This window comes from Odontesthes bonariensis, chromosome 21, assembly GCF_027942865.1.
Source record: "Odontesthes bonariensis isolate fOdoBon6 chromosome 21, fOdoBon6.hap1, whole genome shotgun sequence".
Lineage (NCBI taxonomy): Eukaryota > Metazoa > Chordata > Actinopteri > Atheriniformes > Atherinopsidae > Odontesthes > Odontesthes bonariensis.
The window spans coordinates 29,974,758-29,988,236 of NC_134526.1; the positions used below are offsets into that span (position 1 = coordinate 29,974,758).

The 13,479-nt window shown below is 41.6% G+C and overlaps 1 protein-coding gene across 4 annotated transcripts in view; it reads right to left on the bottom strand.

The window, feature by feature from the left end:
* Positions 1 to 13,479, bottom strand: part of LOC142371315 (syntaxin-binding protein 4) — a 123,160-nt gene that overhangs the window by 43,646 nt on the left and 66,035 nt on the right. For all 4 annotated transcript variants that reach the window (XM_075453964.1, XM_075453966.1, XM_075453963.1 and 1 more), the window contains exons 3-5: positions 13,309 to 13,404; positions 4,256 to 4,325; positions 4,083 to 4,157 (exon numbers count right to left, since the gene is read on the bottom strand). In XM_075453964.1, coding sequence (XP_075310079.1) covers positions 4,083 to 4,157; positions 4,256 to 4,325; positions 13,309 to 13,404 — 241 coding nt within the window. The remainder of the gene's footprint in view (positions 1 to 4,082; positions 4,158 to 4,255; positions 4,326 to 13,308; positions 13,405 to 13,479) is intronic.

The following is a 13,479-nucleotide window of genomic DNA, read 5'->3' on the forward strand; positions in this document are numbered from 1 at the left end:
CAGTCTCAGAGTTACTGTGAATGGTCTGCAAGGATGGAGCGGCAGCACTTAATGAATAATTCAAATCCAACACTGTGACAGGATTGGCCAGGACCTGAATGGAAATGATATGTTGTGTTTTCCTAACTACCAAACAAGACAGCTGTTTTTCATGAATTCAAAGTCTAAGAATAACCTCATGTGGCATGCTGTCAACATGCTGTTAAAAATACAGGAGCTGCCCCATAATTACACACAGGCTGCATAGGAGGCAGACAGGATGAAAGGTCACAACCTCGGGCTCTGTTTATGGGCATTGTGGTTATTAAATGATAAACATATCAAACATAACAATAGACAAAACCCTGAGGGTTTTGCAGAAACAGAATCCCCCTCCTTCCCTCCAGAAAAAAAGTTAAATAATGTTGACTGATTTTTTCTTTTTAAGTTGTAATGTCAGTCATTTTTTCAATAATTTCCCTTGCCAGCTCTTTTCAGTTCGTTATCTCCATTGATATTTCACAGCAACCACATCCTTCTGCTCACTTCCCTGACTGCTGCATCACTGTACTGTTTAATTAAGACTGATATTTAGCATATAGGCTTGTGTTTATGTTTAAAATAAATTTAAAATATGCAAAGAAAAGGAACAAGAGGGAAGTATGGACACACACAGGCATAATCCCCCCGCCTCACTGCTGTCCTCTCTCTTTCCCTTCAGCTTCTCTGTTCTGGGCTGCAGAATAGTTAAAGCACAGAGCACAGATTAACACACATGGCTCATCTCGTCAGGAGCATTGCCCTAGGTTAAGCTCTCCCCTCGCTGAGTCCACCGTTACTCTTCTACAGACAAGACAAAGCAAAGTGTTAAGGCCTCCCCATTGCTGACACCACCTTGTGAGAATCAATCCCTTATGTTAAAATAACCACCTTGAACACACCAATGCAAAGATTATGTGTTTGTTCCAAATATGCACTCTCTATCGCTACACTTTGCTGTATGACATCTCTGTTACCAGTACTGACTTCATATTATCTGACATGCCTGTTCTCTAAGAGCTGAAGTGTAAATCCTGCCAGTGTCAGACTGTCTTCATTGAGGATATACAAGCAGAATATTTTTAGGAAATATCAGGGCTGAAATATTCATGTGCAACAGCCTTGGTGTTTTAAATATGTAAATCTCCCCACCACCTTTGTCGACAGACAATAAAGGATAATGCTGCGTGCAGTGGATTTGAAGGGAAGATGATGCTTGTTCTGCTGACAGCTGGTACTGACCTTGTTTTTTACCCAAACTGGTCACAGTCAGATTAGAAAGCTGGTTCAACACTAATACTACCATCCTCTACCATGACTAATGCTTGTGCTGCAATGTGGAAACAGTTCAGGTGCTGCATGTGTTGTATTAACATTTCTAATACATTTATTAACCCTGCTATTTTCTGGCTATGTGAAGCTGTTACTGTGGTGCGCCTGGTCCAAGGGGAAAGGAAGATCCATAATATCCTTCTTTGCTTATTTGCTTTGTGTTTGCAATTACAAAAAAAAGCAAAGTTGAAATCAACAGAAGTTGAATACACTAAACGGCAACTGATTTACTCCAGGATCTGGAGGACGTCCAGGAGAGACTGGATGACAGCAGGGAAAGACCGCACCGGGAGTGGGCGGCTAGTTACCCAACCCAATGGTCTCTCAATAGAGGGACACCCAACCCTAACTACGAAGAATCATATGAAGCAACAGCCCGTGGGCTCTCCGAGAGACGGGATGAAAGATGGGCCCAACAGGACGGACTACACGGTGACGACGGCAACGGAAACGGATTTCGAGAACACCAGAACTCCAGGAAATGAGGAGAAGATCCTCCGAAAGTGTGCATGTGGATGGGAGAAAGTGACCACGTTCAGAGGCATCCGAATCCACCAGGGGAAAGCAAAGTGTGGCAAGCTTGAAACCACTAGGGAGCAGTTGGAGCAGCATGTCAGAGAACAGTACAGTGATCCGCAAAGGAGCATCCCCCTAGGAACGCCAGGATATGCATAGCCAACAGCTGAGTTTAACACCATGCCTCCCAAGCACAGTGAGGTCAGGCAAGTCGTGGAGAAGGCAAGGTCCTCTTCTGCACCAGGCCCCAACGGAGTCCCCTACAAGCTCTATAAGAACTGCCCCAAGGTACTAGAGCTGCTATGGTACCTAATGAGAACTGCCTGGAAAAAGCAACTCATTCCATCTGAGTGGCAAAGAGCGGTAGCAGTTTTCATCCCCAAAGAAACAAACTCCAAGGACATCAGCCAGTTCCGTAACATCGCCCTTCTGAACGTGGAAGGAAAAATCTTCTTCTCAGTGCTAGCCAGAAGGATGACCAGCTACCTGCTTGAGAATGGCTACATCGACACCAACTGCCAGAAAGCAGGGGTGCCAGGATTCCCTGGATGCGTTGAGCATTCCACAATGATCTGCGACCAGATCCAGAGGGCAAAGAGGGAGAAGACCGACTTGCACGTCATCTGGCTTGACCTTGCCAATGCGTATGGATCAGTCCCGCACCAATTGATCAATTACGCCATGGACTTCTTCCACATGCCCACCTGTGTCAAGACCTTGGTAGCAGAGTACTTTAACAACCTCCAGATGTGCTTCTCCGTGGAAGACTTCACTACTGGGTGGCAACGGCTTGAAGTCGGAATTACAATGGGATGCGCCATTTCTCCCATACTATTTGTCGCAGCATTCTCACTGGTGCAAGACAAATGGTTGGAGGGATCAAGCTGCCAAATGGTCAGAGGCTTCCCCCATTGAGGAGCTACATGGATGACGTCACCACCCTCCTCCAGACAGCAGCATGCACATCAAGACTGCTGAAGAGGATAGATGAGCTGATGGCATGGGCAAGAATGAGGATCAAGCCCTCCAAGTCTCGCAGCCTGTCACTCAGGAGAGGAGTCAGGAACGACCACACCACCTTTGTTGTCGGAGGGGAGAAGATACCACTCCTCGCCGAGCAATCCATCAGAAGCCTGGGGAGGCAGTACACCGCAGAGCTGTCTGACAAGCAGATGGGGAAAACCGTCATGAAACAGCTCTGTGACGGCCTGGCAAGGATCTACCAAAGCCAACTCCCTGGGAAGTACAAGGTCTGGTGCTACCAATTTACACTCTACCAGAGGGTAATGTGGCCCCTGAAAATGAGCGAGATCCCCTCATCGACCGTGAGTAAGATGGATGGGAAAGCCAACTCATTCATTCGAAAGTGGTTGAGGCTGCCACGGTGCCTATCTGAAACTGGCCTCTTTGGAAGGAACATGTTGCAACTACCACTGAAGTCTCTACAGCTGGGCTACATGCAATAGAAGGCCAGGTTGGTCCTTGAACTTAGGGAGTCCACAGACAGGTCAGTAAGGAACGCTAACCCTAAGTGGGGCTCACCGGAGGAAGGCTCAGGAAGGCAACAAAGGCCCTGGCAGAGGAGGCGGAAAAGGGGAGCTTTTGGCTCTAGCTCAGGAGGAAGGACAAAGCTTGGGGGAAGAACACGTAACCCCAGACAACAGCCGCAGGGGAAAACACCCATCAGCTGCAGGGGGTGACAGGGAGACGTCCCTGTCACTGCTCCGCCACCAGGAGACGTACCAGAATTAAAGGAGCGAAACGTTGATGAATGGTGGTTTCTGGCTGATGACCCTGCAGCTGACCCATGGGCACCGGAGGAGGTGCGACAGGCAGCAATGCCCAGCAGGTTTTAACAGCTACCTGTATAATCCCTTTTGTCTTGCATCAATGGTCAGAAATCAGATTCTGATGACTGAAATCCTACCTTGTCCTGAACACTGTGTAACAATAACAAGATAGAGTTGCCTTTATTTCAAACGAAAAACATTAAAAACATTGCTTTAATTGTTTAATCACAAAATCCGATGGTTGGTCTGATATTCTTTCACACCACAAACAAGATAATTGCCAAACATCTTGTTTCGGGAAAACATCCTAACTTAAAACCGCAAAGTATATCTATTTGTTTGTTAAATGTTAAAATATGCCAAAGTAAAATTTAAGCACAAGGAGGACCGGTGGCCACTGAATGTGGGCACTCATACTCTGCTTACTTTGCCTCTTCGTCTCTGGCTATGAGAAGGCGCATGTGATTGGTCGCTGAGGCTGCTCTCAAGATATCCACAGCTCTGTGAAACAACCAGACATGAAAAAATGCTTTTACAATGTTGTTCTACAATCACAGGGTTCAAAAAGACGTAAATGCAGTAAGCTGTTACTAGATTACTTTTCACTCGTGGCTCCGACTAGACTGTCTCCATTCACCTCCAGGATCTGGTCCCCTGGCATCAGGTTACCTGTGAATGGTCAAAGACATGTCAAATTTTTAGTTCTGCAGTGGTTCCATCAGCTGAATGACTAATTTACAAAACGGTATAGTTGTATAAACAAAAATGGTCACCTTTGTGAGCCTTAACTATTTGTAGCATCAGACAGAAATAAACTAGCAGGCACAGGAAGACAAATAAATCAAAGCCAGGCAAACTTTAGACTTTAAACCGTTGAGAGTGAAGATTGCTGCATTTCTATACATTGTTCACATAGGAACCTGAAAACACCCAGTGCTCAGCAGGGCATCTCTACAAGGTGGTAGCTGGTGGATGGTGCACCTCAGTAAACCCTGTATGTCATTTATTGAAAAACACCAATTTTAATCAGTCAAGTACTAATTTGGTACCTTATATCTAAACAATTATTGAGGGAAAACAAATTCATTAAGATGATATTACTGCCTTCTAGTTTGATATCACCAATACAAGATGTTAGCAAAGAAATTAATCAAGGCTGTCAAATTGGGAATGTGTGCCATAATCAAAGCTGAGGGTGGTCCAACAAAATATTTGGCTTGGCAGCATATTACAGTTTTTCTCTATTGGTTTGGCTCATTTCTTGAAAAAGAAATCACATTATCAAAATAACATGGACAAATCTCCAAACCACCTCGCAGTTGTTCACAACAGAATGGCATTTCTCATTGCTTTCATCAAATTGCAATTGTCTTAATACATGTGTGAATTGTTTCAGTGCATCTCTGCAAAAGATTAAGTACAAGTAGCCTACAGTTTGCACAGTTTGCCTACATTTAGCACATTTTCCAAGTGAATAGATTTTGGTGATCTGAACTGATTAGTTGATTCTTGGTCTAATGGTTCTTCTATCCAAAATACGTCAGCATGATTTCATTGTATAAGTCATCACATGCACAATAATCTGTTCAATTGTCAAAATGGGCCAAGAACATGATACCATCAATACCATATAGAATCTCATGTTACAGTTTTTCTCGATTGCTTTGACACATTTTGCACATCATGGGTCAACTTTATCTAATGCTCACACCTTCTTTGCACAGCAAGAGTCCTCTCTGGTGAATCAGTTAACTATTTCTCATTGCTTTCACACAATTTTCTTTGACTTTTAATACACTTTTCAAAACAGTTAACACACTTCTCACAAAGAGACACGAAACATAACTGATTTACCATGGCAACACATTGCAGACACTTGGTAGCAGCCAATTGGAACTGCTCTCTCAATTCTAAAAATTATCAGCACCTGTGTGAACTCTCTTTGCAAAACAAAGCAAGTAGTTCTCAACCTATCAAAGAGGTCAATAGCTTGAAGTTGACACCAAGCATGGATCGAGGAGGACGTGGACGAGGACAAGGAAGAGGAAGAGGTCGTGGGAGAGCTAGACAGGCCCCTGCCAGGGGAGGTGGCCCTGGTGTTAGGAGTTCCAATGAAATTAGGGCAACAATCATTGACCATGTTGTAAATCATGGTCTCTCCATGAGAGAGGCCGGACTAAGGGTGCAGCCAAACCTGAGCAGGCATACGGTGGCATCAATAGTTCGTACTTTCCGCAATGAAAATAGGTAAGTCACTTTGCTGGTCAATTTACGTACTGTACTGTGTTTCACTGTATTTGCACTCTTGGCAACAGCCATTTCTGTACTATTGTAAAGTGTTGCCATACAGTAATACAATGCATTACTGTAGTTTTACTAGAGTCATTTCCAATAGAGTACTGTAACTGACTTTCAAAATATACAGTAGAATTCTGATTACTGTACATTTACAGTATTTACAGTCATTGGCACTATTTTCACAGAATCAACACACTGGCCCACACTGGTGGCAGGGGAAGAATTTTCTCTGCTGAACAGGAGGCTGCCATTGTGAACATGGTAGTTGCTAACAATGGCATCAGATTGCGTGAGATAAAGGCAGCGGTCTTAGCTGACCAGGTGACTTTTATGAACATAAACAGTGTCAGTCTGGCAACAATAGACCGCATCCTGAAACGCAATCTGGTGGCAACCAAGCAGCTATATAAGGTGCCATTTCAAAGAAACAGCGACCGCGTCAAGGCAGCACGTGCACAGTATGTACAGGTATGGATCTGTCACTGCATTTGGATTTGTCTTGCTGCATACTGTAAAATTCAATTACAGTAGAAAACAGCATCTTCTGTATATGTTACTGTATGATTTACTCTGAATTTCTTTTTGAATGTAGAGAGTAATGGATCTGGAAGCAGACGAAAGGCAGTATGTCTTCATCTACGTCGATGAGGCTGGATTCAACCTCTCCAAAGTTAGGAGACGTGGCTGAAACATCATTGGTCAGAGGGCCACAGTAACCGTGCCTGGACAGAGGGGAGCAAACATCACCATGTGCGCTGCTATTTCCACAAATGGAGTCCTTTGCCATATCCCATCTATAGGCCCATACAACAGTGATCGCCTAATCACATTCCTCAATGCATTGCATGAGCGGCTGGTACTGCCACAGGAGAGAGGCCTGTTCAGGGCAAACATGTCCCATTTTGTCATAATTTGGGACAATGTGGCCTTCCATCATTCAAGGTTAGTGAATGACTGGTTCACGGCTCACCCACGCCTGATGATATTGTTTCTCCCTGCATACTCTCCCATGCTAAATCCAATCGAGGAGTTTTTCTCCTGCTGGCGTTGGAAAGTATATGACCATAGGCCTCATGACCAGATGTCATTGCTCGATGCAATGAATGCTGCATGCTTGACAATCCGCGCAGAAGACTGCCAGGGGTGGATTCGCCATTCAAGACGTTTTTTCCCTCAATGTATTGCAATGGATGACATACTCTGTGACGTGGATGAGAACATGTGGCCTGATCGTCAGGCCCGTGTCGACAATGCGTAATTTTCCTGTATTTTTATTTTTTTCATATTTACAGGGTTTCATTTCATTGTGTTTCATTTACAGTACTTTCTTTTTTGAGAATTGACCTTTGTTGTACTGCATATTGAACCCTGTCATTTTGATTGCTTACAGTATGTGCATGTGACAAGTACTGCAAAAAATATTTTTCTGTCAGAATCTTGTCAGAATCTTGCCATTTTGTACACAGTAGAACAAATGTAAATCAATGGTGTTGACAGGTACTTCAGCAATACAAAAACAGATCTACAATATTTTACTGTATACACATTTTCTGATTTTACTGTAAATACTCTGTGACAGTATATTTCTAAGTTATATAACTAAGTTAGAGTGCTCAATACAAAACCCAAATTGTAGTATGTTGTCAGTTGTAAAATAGTCAATACTATGAGGGTGTTGAACAAAAGTTGATATTGATAGCTGTAGTTTCAATTTTGTTATCCATTATTAAATAAATGAGAAAACATACATGTTCAATTGAGCACAAATTGTAGGTTTTGATGGAAAAGTTTGGTTTTGATGGATGTGTGACAAGTTTTGAGAAAGTGGTGTCATTCTGCAAACATCATAAAGTGTTTTGGTTTTTCAGCTTCTGTTAAGGGCTTTGTGTGAGCTGTTTTGAAAAAGTAAACTGTGAATGGAAAAATGGGCCAAAACGATCGGGAAAAACTGTATTCCCCTTTCCTTAATCCTATTGAGGAGTTTTTCTCTGCTTGGAGGTGCAGAGTGTATGAGCGTCATGCTCATGACCAAAGATCCCTGCTCCATGCAATGGACGCTGCATGTTTAGACATTACAGGAGATCAGTGTAGGGGATGGTTGTGGCATGCACGGTGTTTCTTCCTGCATTGCATTGCAAGGGAAAATATACGTTGCGATGTTGATGAGAATCTGTGGCCAGACACACAGCAACGTCTGGACGTTACGTACTTCACAGTATTTGTGTGAATAAAAATGGTTGGTATGAGTGTATTGTGTGTGCTTTGAGGCTACTCTTACTGTGAAACTTTTTTCCTTCAGTTTTATACACTACTAAATACATGGTACTAAACATTTTGACTTGTAGTGCTCACACAATGCCAAAAGGACAATGCATTTTGGGGGCACTGACTATTTGAATGAGAAAGAAACTTCATTTTGACACATGGGTGAACTGTTTAGGGGGAGATATGAGTTATTGCTGGTGAACCATGGTGTTTTGCTGAACCATTCAGTTTAGTTTTGCAAAAAGTACTAAAGAGTGTTGAAAACGTCCGGTCTGTTTCAAGAAATGAGCCTAGGCAATTGAGAAAGATCTTTGCAATTTGGGTGGCACTGACTCTTTACATGGGAAAGAAATCAGATCTGAAGCATGGGTGAACAGTTTTGGGAGAGATATGTGCTTTTGCAGGTTAGCTATGGTGTTGTGCTGAACTATAAGAGTGTTATGCCAAATGATCTTAGAGTTTTGAGAATGTAATTTATGTTTCAAGAAATGAGCCAAACCAATAGAGAAAAACTGTAAGGTGAAGGAGAGAATGTCTGCTGTCATGAGTGTAGAAGAGCTCACTAAACACTAACCATAACATATCTGCCATCAATGCATCATAGATAGATAGATAGATAGATAGATAGATAGATAGATAGATAGATAGATAGATAGATAGATAGATAGATAGATAGATTAAGGGATTACATTAATGAACAAACTCTTTAATATGTAATTTAGATGGACAGAAACTTACAGTTTGTAAGGATTTATTCATAACCAGGTACTTTAAATAAGGTTCTACGTAATAGCTATTCTTAAAGATAAGAAATAAATTTGTACATTTTCTTTATATCACACATCAACAGATGTTTTATGATAACAGATGTTAGAATGATAAGACTTTCAAATAAATCAGTGACTTTAAATAAGGTTCTACGTAATAGCTATTCTTAAAGATAAGAAATAAATTTGTACATTTTCTTTATATCACACATCAACAAATGTTTTATGATAACAGATGTTAGAATGATAAGACTTTCAAATAAATCAGTGACTTAAACATTCAGGGATGACCAAGTGGCTTCTCTTATCTGACTTCCCAAATCTTTTCAAATGCTACAGTATTTACTGTTCATTTCCGATGTTTGGACGTTCTCGTCCCATATCTCTACTAATGGTCTACACAGAATTAAGAGTGGGTTAGGGTTAGGGTTACCCCTTGATTTACTGTATAACCTGTATTTGTGCACAAACTTAAAAAAAAAAAAACTGAAGAGCATAAGACATAGGACATGCATATTAATTATATAGATGTAAGCGTGGAGTCCCAGTTACTATTTTTTTTAACTTTGTGAATTAGAGACCCGCTACTCTATCCACTGACTGAAAAGTTACAGCTTTGCTAACTGACATGTTTGTCCAGCATTAATCAAAGAAAAGTGTACTGATCAGTAGATGGCTGCACCACTGAAGCAGGATTAATGGCTGAACTTCTTTCATCTTGATGTACCACGACGTCCATTACCACTAAGTCTTAATTTCCTGCAATATTACAACAATGATTAGCTATATTTTATATATATATATCTATATCTATATCTATATATATATATATATATATATATATATATATATATATATATATATATATATAAAATCATACAAGTGGAACATCAATTATTTTAACACCCAAGGTCCTTCATTTAAAAAACTAAATCATTAACATTCAGTCCCTTTAAAAAACACAAAAGACATTCTTATTCATTTAAATGGAATTGGTTGGTATGTCCTCATTTTTGACTGGTACTGTACATGAACAAAACCTTGGGGAACAACACACCTTCATGCTTCACACAAAATTACTTCTAACTATCCATCTTTGAATTCATTACCCTGAAAACACACAACACGTGCACAATAAAGAAGCTTAACAGTAAATTAAAACGTAACACCAGAATTTAACAACCTACAATATGTTGAAGAAGTTTCCTCAAATCAAGTACTCTTTTAATCAGTTAAACAAACCAATAGAGCGCAGCACTACACAACTAATAAGACTTGTACTGGACACCAAGTGCTAAAAGAAAAAATAGGAAGGGTAGGATAATAAAGTCAAACATTCTAAGTCCTTTGGATGAGTGGAGCGAGTGTCAGTGAAAATGGTGTCTATGTCTGTGTCCTCTTATAACTTTAACTTCACTATGAATCACAGAGCTGAATCTCACAAACTGAAGCCATGGTATTTTATTTCAAACTGTTTTACTTGCAAATCTGTGCTCCATATCCATCATTTATGCCACAGAGAATGTAGGCCATGACAATGTTGGGGTCTGTTTTATTCATGTTGTTGTATTCACATGAGAATCTCCAAAAATACTTGTTCTGTCTCTCCAGTGGTCTTCAGTCTGACCAATGTCTCACTTCCAACATTCACTTCTACTCTAAACTTATCCCTTATTATTTTTCTCTAATCATTCACAAGACAGGCTACTCAAGGACATAAAATATTTTCAGGTGAGATCATTGACTTTGAGATGTCCTTATGTGGTAAAGAGCTACATCGATGGGAAGTAAAACTGGCAGCACAGAAAATGGCTTGCTTGGTCTTAGACTTTATGCTCCCCTGTAAGGCAAGCTTCTGATTGATAGAAGACTGCTCTCTTTACTTACACACAGGCTAAAATGAAACAGTAAATTAGTTGATTAACCTTTTATAGAAATAACGTCATAAAAGAAGTTTAATGTTTAAGCAGAGTTCAATCTTCAAACTAAAGCCAGGCACATTTAAAAAAAAAGAAAACAAAATTTAAAAGAAAACAAAACGACTACACTTATGGAAAAGCAGGCTCTTTGTCATGTATTATGACCAGCTGGAGGTGTGCTATAACTATGGCTATTGTTATACTGTGTTATACTAATTTTGCACTGAAATTTTGAGCTGAATATTTTTTCACATGCATTCCTTCTCTTAGATGAACATACACTTTATTGCCAAAAGGATTCGCTCATCTGCCTTCACACGCATATGAACTTAAGTGACATCCCATCCTTAATCCATAGGGTTTAATATGACGTCAGCCCACCCTTTGCAGCTATAACAGGTTCAACTCTTCTGGGCAAGCTTTCCTCAAGGTTTAGGAGTGTTTATGGGAAGTTTTGACCATTCTTCCAGAGGCGCATTTGTGAGGTCAGACACTGATTTTGGACAGAAGGCCTGGCTCGCAGTCTCCGCTCTAATTCACCCCAAAGGTGTTCTATTGGGTTGAGGTCAGGACTCTGTGCAGGCCAGTCAAGTTCTTCCACACCAAACTGGCTCATCCATGTCTTTATGGACCTTGCTTTGTGCGCAGTCATGTTGGAACAGGAAGGGGCCGTCCCCAAACTGTTTCCACAAAGTTGCAGTCAGATAAGTACCGTTCCCCTGGCAACCACCAAACCCAGACTCCTCCATCAGATTACCAGATGGAGAAGCGTGATTGGTCACTCCAGAGAACGCGTCTCCACTGCTCTGAGTCCAGTGGTGGCGTGCTTTACACCACTGCATCCGACGCTTTGCATTGCACTTGGTGATGTATGGCTTGGATGCAGCTGCTCGGCCATGGAAACCCATTCCATGAAGCTCTGTACGCACAGTTCTTGAGCTAATATGAAGGCCTGTAGTGATTGACTCTGCAGAAAGTTGCCGACCTCTATCATTTTACGTGGCCTACCACTTCGTGGCTGAGTTGCTGTCGTTCCCAATCGCTTCCACTTTGTTATAATACCACTGACAGCTGACTGTGGAATATTTAGTAGCGAGGAAACTTCACGACTGGACTTGTTGCACAGGTGGCATCCTATCAGGGTACCACGCTGGAATTCACTGAGCTGCTGAGAGCGGCCCATCCTTTCACAGATGTTTGTAGAAGCAGTCTGCATGCCGAGGTGCTTGAATTTATACACCCGTGGTAGCCGCAACTATTCAGAGACAACACGGGAAGCCGGACAGCCTCTCCCATTCTCTGGCGAAATTACTACATCTTCAATGTTAAATTGACGATAAAACAGTTATTCACAAAACACAAGATATGCCCAATACTGCATTTACTTTCATAACTACAACATGTTGTCCTGTAGCTTAATGAAGTGATTTGTTCTGAAATCGCCGCCGTTCACTGAGGAAATCATGTTATGTCATGCCACTAACAGCCAGGCTTCCGAGCCGAGGGCTGCCCGGCTTCGAGGAGGGGGCGGGAGAGTCAAGTTTTTTTCTACAATTCTAGGTCATCATTGGCTAAATCGACAAAAACTCATCACTTCCGAGGCGGCTCGGCGTCTCTGAGGGTAGATTAGACATGGGCGTGTCAATATGAGGGGCTGTGTCGTAATGATTGGAGTTAGTGTTTGTCCATCATGAGAGATTCTGTGGCAGCCGAATTTTTAAGCGGGGAGAAGCACGCTGGAACTTCAGTCCCAAAGCGGATACGAAAGAGAGGTTGTCTGTGAAAGTGCTGTAATACTTTCTTTCCAGAATTCATGCTGCCCATTCACAAATGTTACCTTTTTTATGAATACTTCCCACCACCATCAAACTCTAAGTATTCATTATGACAGGGAAAAATGCTCCACAGATTCTGATCATGCCACAGATCCAGCCATTTACAGGCCTTAGATTCGATCATACTTGATTTTGGCTTTGCTGTGTGAATTTTAAAAGTCTATACCTTCTTTCTGTGTATTTGCTGGGCATACTTGTCATACTAGACACAGCTATGTTATAAGTAATTCTTTTTAACTTTGCTATCTTCTGCTTTGGGATGGCACGAGCCACTACAACCCTGAACGCGTTATATGGGCTTCCCCTGTTTTAAAAGTCAGCAGCCGCCACTGACCTGTGGCCATGGAAGTGATTGGAACACCTGCATTTATTTATTTGGATGGGTGAGTGAATACTTTTGGCGATATAGTGCATGTTTGCAATCCAAAAAGTACCTTTTCTTCTACAAATTCTTGTAATTAAGAGGTAATGCGTTTTTTCAGTGCACCATTTTTATCTCATCAGTCTTGAGTCAGTGATGCCTGCCATAACATCACATTTATGCAACTTTGGGCAAAACACTTCTTACCGTCAGTTGCAGCAAGGCCACCAGGTAAAATCCGTTTGACATACACTCCAAACTCCTCTCCAGTTAGCTCCTTCACTCCACCAATTACTTTAATTCCTGTTGGAGGAAAAAGAAACATCTTACCTCACTCAGGGCTTTCAAGTTTTTTTCTTAATTCAATAACCAGATGCT